The sequence below is a fragment of the Varroa jacobsoni genome, unplaced genomic scaffold, assembly GCF_002532875.2.
Source record: "Varroa jacobsoni isolate VJ856 unplaced genomic scaffold, vjacob_1.0 scaffold_1045, whole genome shotgun sequence".
NCBI classification, from domain to species: domain Eukaryota; kingdom Metazoa; phylum Arthropoda; class Arachnida; order Mesostigmata; family Varroidae; genus Varroa; species Varroa jacobsoni.
Window position 1 is genome coordinate 13285 of NW_019213947.1, and position 7534 is coordinate 20818.

Here is a 7534-nt window from a genome sequence, read left to right on the forward strand (position 1 = left end):
CCTAATGGTTGATTGTCGCACAATATGCTTTTCTCCTGTATGCCATAGAAATGGCTACGAGTAATTAGACACTGGAGTAATTGGTTATGTTACCCGAGGAAAATTTATACTGTCTCCATTGTTATAGTTTAACATAATCCATTACTTGATGCTACCGACCGGTTTTTCATATTCCTTAGCTACGGTTACGCCTACTTCGATTCTTTAAATATATCGATTTCATAGCGTTGCAGTTTTCTTTGTCCCTTAGCGATCTATATACGTACCAACTCGTAAGAATTTCCTGCGTGGTTTCAGATACGATCGCGGCCTTAGCATTGAGCGTAGTCCCAGTTTGATTGTGAAGAAGAAACGAGGGTGACACTCGAAAGTACATATCGCCTGCCGGAACACACAGTTTCTATTGACCGTGAAAAATAAATCGCTTAAAACTTTTATCGCGAGAAAGGATCTCAAGACAAATAAGAGACGGAAAATCCAGTTTCGTATCGTTTATCGTAGAGAACAGATTATTCTTTAAATCCTGCTCTTTTATAGTGTTCCACCTGAATATGCCTGGCCTTCGGCCTATTCATTCAAATCGATCAGTGCGCGTTAAGAAGATAGTCCAACAACCTCGGTAGGACTTCTGGCTCGATAGGAAATAAATTTACACAATTAGCTTGTGCATAACAAATCGATAACTCGTCTGGTGAGCAACTAAAAGACACTCGTAGACATAGTATACGCAAGAATCCAAGCTACACTGCTGGGCCACTTAATGAAGCTACTTCTGAGAGTTCGTAACAAATAAGGTAAATTCAAAGCAACTAATTTAAGCAATCATTAGCACAGGTGTCCAACATACTGCTTTTCCATACTTTATAATAACCCGAAGATCAATATAATGATGTTTTCGTCCGCGTCCTTCTTGCATGTCGTTGAGCATGACAAGCTTTATCGATGTAGAGGCAAGCTTGGCTCGTCAAGGCAAGCTTTTTGGGAGGCTCTGGACTCTAATCGCTACTTTCCTATTGAAGGTTTGAGGCAATAGTTATATAAATCAAATGTACACTACCCTATAAAGCGGTGCCTAGTGAAAGCAGTTACATGTGGTTTTATTTTAGCAAGAGGATTAGAAGAGCGTAGAGGAAAGTTTTCTGTCTATTCTGGTCAGTGAGTCGGTCATTGCATTACTTCAACACAAAAACAATGGGCAGTCATCTACGGAATGGTTTCAAACTTGTTAATCACCGTCTTTATCAGGCTTCTACCAAAGCGGCTCGTTCCAGGGTCTTATATATCATAAACCTTTGTTACGTTGTCCTTGCTTCGTCTTCTATTTCGTTCAACTTCCGTTCGTCTGCTGCTACTACCACTACTGCGAGGCACCTTGCTACGAATAGCGTAGGCGGTTTGGCCACTACGTTCATTTCCCAGGGGAGAAAAAATTTCCTGCACCGTTTCCCATCTTATCCAAACGTCCGGAGAGAAAGAGAGGATGCTGTTTTATTTACATTACCCTCTGAACTGCTATCATGTCTGAAGGCTACATAAACCAGCTAGCAGGCCAGCTTGTCCGTACTGCATGCCTCTGGCTTTCTTTGGGGCCGTTTGTCGTAATGGGCTCACTGCATACAGCTGCACTTCAGAAGAACACGAACTTTCGATGAGAATACATATTCACATAGGTATTCTAATGCAATTTCACTCCTTTTCTATATATTGCATAATCTATACGTTCTCTGCTGTTACTATTGTAGTCTGGTAAAGCTTAGTTTACAATTAAACAATCTACATATCGACACGCCTTACCTTTCAAAGTTATCCGGTGGTTGCTAGTTCACGTCAGGTTGACGTCAAATACTCCCAAAAAAAGTAAAGATCCCCGATTTCACATAAAATGACTCGATGAACAACGATGAAGAGGAGAGATTTTTTATCAGGTTCACCATAGGCCAAAGAAATTTGGTTGTATTAAAAAAATTACTTTTTGTTTTATGTCTTGTCAAGCCGAGTCTTCCCGATGATTATGATGAAAATACCGTCAACAATGTACAGTGACGCAACATAACCTTACTGAGTAGATAATTGCTTAAATCTGTCGGACCTCACTTGAACAGGCCGGAACAGTCAGCTCAATCTGGAGGAACTCTTATTGATCGCTATACATATCTCTATTTAATATAATTAGCTACAATAAAACATGGTTGGAAACGTTTATTCCTAGTTATCAGGGGTATTTCAAGACCGATGGAAATATCGATAACCATCAAGAATCATAATTAGATCAATATTAGAGAAATCACAATTGACATGACGTTTACTCCTGGAGGTGTATCTTCACCTTTATTTATAATTATCGGTACTATTACTGATACACTGACAGCGTGCTGTTACGTATTTTTCTCTCTCATTCTTTTGAATTTTCATGCTATCTACCTTTGTTATTTGCCAGTTTTTGGCATTTTCGATTACCTCTCATCGGTGTAAAACGTGTTTCCATCAATTGTTTTTCTTACGCCAATCAGTGTCATCTGGTTTGCAAACAGCATGTGGTACAAACAACAGAGAAACTATATAACTAGCTCGGCAAATACCAATTATCATTATTACGCTGTTCATATCGTTTTGTGCCATACTTACTCGTACCATCATAATTAGCGGTTCCTCGTGGAACTGCTACGAACGAGTAAATCCCGATACCAATAATAAGCCAAATTGTATTTGTGTATCGTAAATGCAATACTATCCAATTGCCAACGGTAGATCGTAGCTAGCTATATTCTCCAATCATTGATTTCAGTGGTACGTTTGCTATTGTAATTTGCCATTCACGATCCAAATGATCTACCTTCTATGGCTGTATGTTGTCATAGAATCCTGTGGATTTTTTCTCATTGACCTTCTGGGATGAGGATTATTATTACCAATAAAAGGATATCAATAATGGGGTACATAAAGTTGCTTCGTAGGCTCACCATATACTTGCTAAGTTTTGGTTTCTCAAAGCTGTGGTCAAATTTGCCTCATGCTTTTTCTGTGTGCAAACTTACGTTGCGTTGTGTGTATTCATCAGCGAGGCAACCTCGAAGATTGCAAAGCTTTTCTAATATACAACGGTAATAGCGGGAAAGGGCATTTTGCGCCTGTGTGACTGCTGCTGTAATTGACCTCAGGGCGGCACAAATACAAAAAAAGGTCAGTTTGGCTTTTGAAATATAGGAAAGGCAGGGCCTTGTTCTGCCGTAAGCATAGGATCGTCGCACAGTATCGTGTCACGCTAGTACCGATTATAACGCAAACAAAAATTTTTAAATGGTGTTTGGCTGTAACAGAAGCATTCATTAAAGTTTTACTGTTTCAACAAAAATAGGCAGCATTTCTGCGTGTTTCTAGCTATCTTGGCGAGCATTTTCCCCCTTAGGACAACAAGCCTTACAGCCAGCCTGATATTCTGTTTCGGTTGATAGGTTTTGAGGTAATTAGGAATCCCCAATACTATCTATTTGTTTGAGTTCACTCATCTAGGGGTTGGGGTTATTGTGTATAGTTGAGCATGTAGAAGTTTTACGATCTTGCCGGCGGTTTACGTTAACTAAACACCACACGTCGTAAACAAATACACACTATGTAAACAGCACCCAGTCATTTCACTGATACAATAAAACTAAGACCTCTTTACCGAGTTATCCCTTTAGTTGACCGATAATTTTTCCAGAAGAAAGCACTGAAATAAAACTCTCGAATCTAGAAAATACTGCCAATTAGGTTTAACATCCGATTTTGGCAATGCCATGTTGGTTGATTAGGCTGAACGTTAAAGTCACACGTGTTTCCTAGATATTAAGGCTATATTAGTAAAACTGTTTAAATACGAATATCACTACTACCTTTAGCCTTTTTGAATTCACTACCCCGTCCATTAGTTCTCGAAAATTCGTTACCACCTAGAGTCCACAATCATTTGCCACTCGAATGAAACCTCTGAGAACTAAAGACCTGAAACCTTACGCACCAAAATCTCGTTTTGTCCAATGTGGTTTGCCTGGTAGTAAAAGTACCTACTATTGGTTGCTACTATAATGCGCGTATATGTGGAATTTGTAATGAATGAGCCTTTTGTGCCAGTTGCGTTCGCTTCTAGTTTTCGTTATCGATTCTACCTGGTGATCTGTGCATGACGAAATAATGATTGGTCGTTATAGGATCTTGTGGTAGCTTAGTGCGGCCATTCCGCGTGAGGGTGGTTTGGCTGAGGCAATGCGACATCGCGAGTGGTCATCCACTTTAAGTAGGACCTCTCCTTATATCTAGAGCCATTTTCGTCGTGGATTGTTGGTTGGATTGTTTATATTTACCCCATATCACTTTGGACCTCTGTTGTGGTGCCATCGATCAAGTTAGACACGTACTTCAACTCCCCTAATTTGAAAAATTAGCCAAATGCAAAGATATCTTGCCGTTGTCAGCGTTGGGTAAAAATAGTTCTGAATGTTTATTTGGCATGTTGAAATCAGTTATTCAGTCAGTAAGAAGCAGCAAAAATGAAGGTCTATTGCCTATACAAATTGAGTCGCCGATTTTCCTGACGGATCGTCCTAATAGGTTTCCCAGGCCACCATTCGAAGTGCCCATCGAGGCTATTAGAACTTTTAATTTTGGATTTAGCTTGGATATGGTGGGGCTTCGCCGATTTAAGCTTCTGTGAATATGTAAGCCGAAATACAGCACTTTGCTCGACTGATACTTTACTCATTACCACGTGGGTTGCATTAAAACAGTTTTTGCTCTCCTTTTTTTCCCAACGCCACTATCAGGGCATCAGTATTCAGGCCTAAAGGCTGCTGCAAAATTAGCTTCACCTTCGTTTGGGCGAACTTTGGAGCGGGCTATGTATGCGACATGCATCAAGCTACGAGATATACCGCACGTCCAAACACGACTCTGACCATCGATCAAGAGAGAACAGGTAGATAAGAGGCTAATCCCCGTGATAGCTAATTTAAATGGTCTAGGTTTATTTCTGGGCATAGACACATGGTTCATTTCGTGCTGGGAGCCAGTTATCTGACAGAACGCCTAATAACGGTGCCGTAGAACGCAAAATTCGAAATACTTACGTATGATGCATATACAAACGAGATCGGTGTAAACGCAGGCTGAAAAAATAACACGAGGTTGTAAAGCGACAAAGCTACTGATAAGCTTTTGATTTCAGGACATCTCAGCAGCTAATCTGGGTGTGCAAGCTCCCCAATCGAAACCAAGGCATCACCGGCTCACAGCACATCGGTATTGTACGAATCCCCGAGGTGATCAAGGTCTTTAGTGGACGAAAACTGAGAGGAAAAAGTGGCACTCCTTTGGAATCTGGCATCACCACTATTTATATCAATTAATGTATTAATTAATATAATCAATTATGCACTCATATTCATAGTTATTCCATTACGTCGAAGTGCGTGGTTCAATTAGTAGCGATAGGTACGATAATACCTTCTATTTTGCAGCATGGACCAATTCAGTGATTGGCTCTCCTTTCCGCATTCGCTTACCAAACTTTTCGCCTGATGCTTGTTGTTTTTCTTGGTAAAATATTGTCGTTGCTATCTACTACTATCAACAAAAATACTGCGGCTTTTTTTTTGTAGTTATTTTATTCTGCATGTTCTTGTCGTTTCTCGACAACAACAATGCTCATCTGCAACGTTGATATGGCAACGGCATCCCGTTAAGTGCGTTAGTTCATTATAGATGAGGTGAATCGCTTAATAGTAAATCATAAGAGTCGATGCCCCTCTAGAGGCTCTAAAGTTTCGCTTGTCTGAGTATATCGAATAGAAATATGCATACGTATGTACCATATCCAATATGCCTGTATGTATATACAAAGTTGTGATTGTAAATCACTATCCTCACCGTGTACGCGTGTGCCTAATCTGATGTTTTCAGGGTAGCGCACCTGTTCATTAGCTAACAGGGATATTATGTATGCGCGCTTGGTGTATGTTTCGCCAAGACAAACAAGCACGCTAAGCTTTGTTAATGAATACCTCCATGGAAATAAGTATTAGCGCATGCATCTCCTTCATTGTCCTTTGCTCATGTATTATGTAATATGAAAGAGTGCGCTCTTCCGGGCAGCGTTTCTGATACTGTAGCGGGCGTGCTGTCAAGATGGAGGCCGGTGCGTAATTTTAGCCGACGACGCGGCCAAACACCGATGAGGGACAGCAAAAAACAATTTGCTGCCGATGTCCAGGGTGTCAGCAAGTGTACGGTACAGTCGTCCTAGAGTGCGAGTCTTCAGCGTCGCCATCATCATCATTGTCACAATGTTGTTGTTGTCTGATTGAAAGCTACACGAACTATATGGGTATATACGTGATAATAGTCGGACCAAGTGACAATGTTTTCCGACTACTGCAACCTTAGGCAATTTGCCGGTTACCAAGACCACAAGTCCAGGGTCGATGTGGCCTGCAGTGGTATAGATGCACAGAGAATAAGGGAAGTCCTGCACTGCCTTTCTCCTTCTGCTGGTTCGTTTACCACGTTCGACCGATCGCTTTCGCCACGATTTTCCTTAGATCTCTCTAGCTCGCTAAGCCACTCACTAACTAGCAATGTCACACTATAAAGTGTTAATATAGACATTTCAAGTACGTACACATTCACACCAGCATATTGTTACACATCAGACAAATCACAAACAAAACATTGTGCTTTAGCTTATAGTTCTTTCTCGTCATCATCATCACTGCGATTCTTATCGTCAATATTATTATGTTCGGTATTATTTTTTCGTATTCCTTTGTGTTTTACGACTGTAGAATTTAGTTGGCCATTTTGGTGAATATCGTTTTGACTTGCTTCTCGTGTCTTGGTGCGTCTCGGTTTAGATTCAGTGGATGTCTTCTAGCTGAATTAGTGATTAGGCGGAACTGCTGCTTGCCGTTTGACCCTGCTAAAGGTTGAGTCTGGATCGGATGGACTTACACCTAGCCTTGAAGATAAGGAAGAGTGCGAAGAGGCTCATAATGGCTCCCAGTGTGGCTGCTATGCGGACGCCCGTCATAGGGTCGTACGTGGCGTAGTACTGAGCACGGACCTCTTCAGGCGACATGCTTGGCCTATCAACGATTCACAGAAAGAAAAAGACAAAAAATATCCGATGTTGTGGGAAAGAATAAGCCTAGATCTTCTTCGTAATGACGCAGACATCAGTACTGGAAAGTGCACTGGAAAGCGTTTGTTCGTGCTTCTGCTTAACATTGCACTAATGATGGCAGGACTTTGCACGAGTAGTGAGGGACAAGCTTATGCTTTCAGCGTTGAGATATTTATGATGATTGCAACGATTCTAGTTGCCTCAGTTGTTAACCGTTGAACCGGAAAAGTAAAAGTCGACAAGATTAAAGGCTTTTTACCAGTCGCAATTGTTTCAGCGGCCTTCTTATATTTATTTGTGTTCACAGGTTTATTTTCTTTCATTGTTCCTACTGAAGTGATTGCTGGGAAGATTTCTTGGATAAAATCAGAAGGCCTTTAC

General features: G+C 40.9%; 1 protein-coding gene across 1 annotated transcript in view; it reads right to left on the bottom strand.

Moving 5' to 3' along the window:
• Window positions 1-2296: 2296 nt before the first annotated feature.
• LOC111266029 (uncharacterized) overlaps window positions 2297-7534 on the bottom strand; it is a 28162-nt gene continuing 22924 nt past the window's right edge. Inside the window, exon 6 of the mRNA XM_022843141.2 lies at window positions 2297-7115. Coding sequence (XP_022698876.1) covers window positions 6950-7115 — 166 coding nt within the window. The 3' untranslated portion in view covers window positions 2297-6949. The remainder of the gene's footprint in view (window positions 7116-7534) is intronic.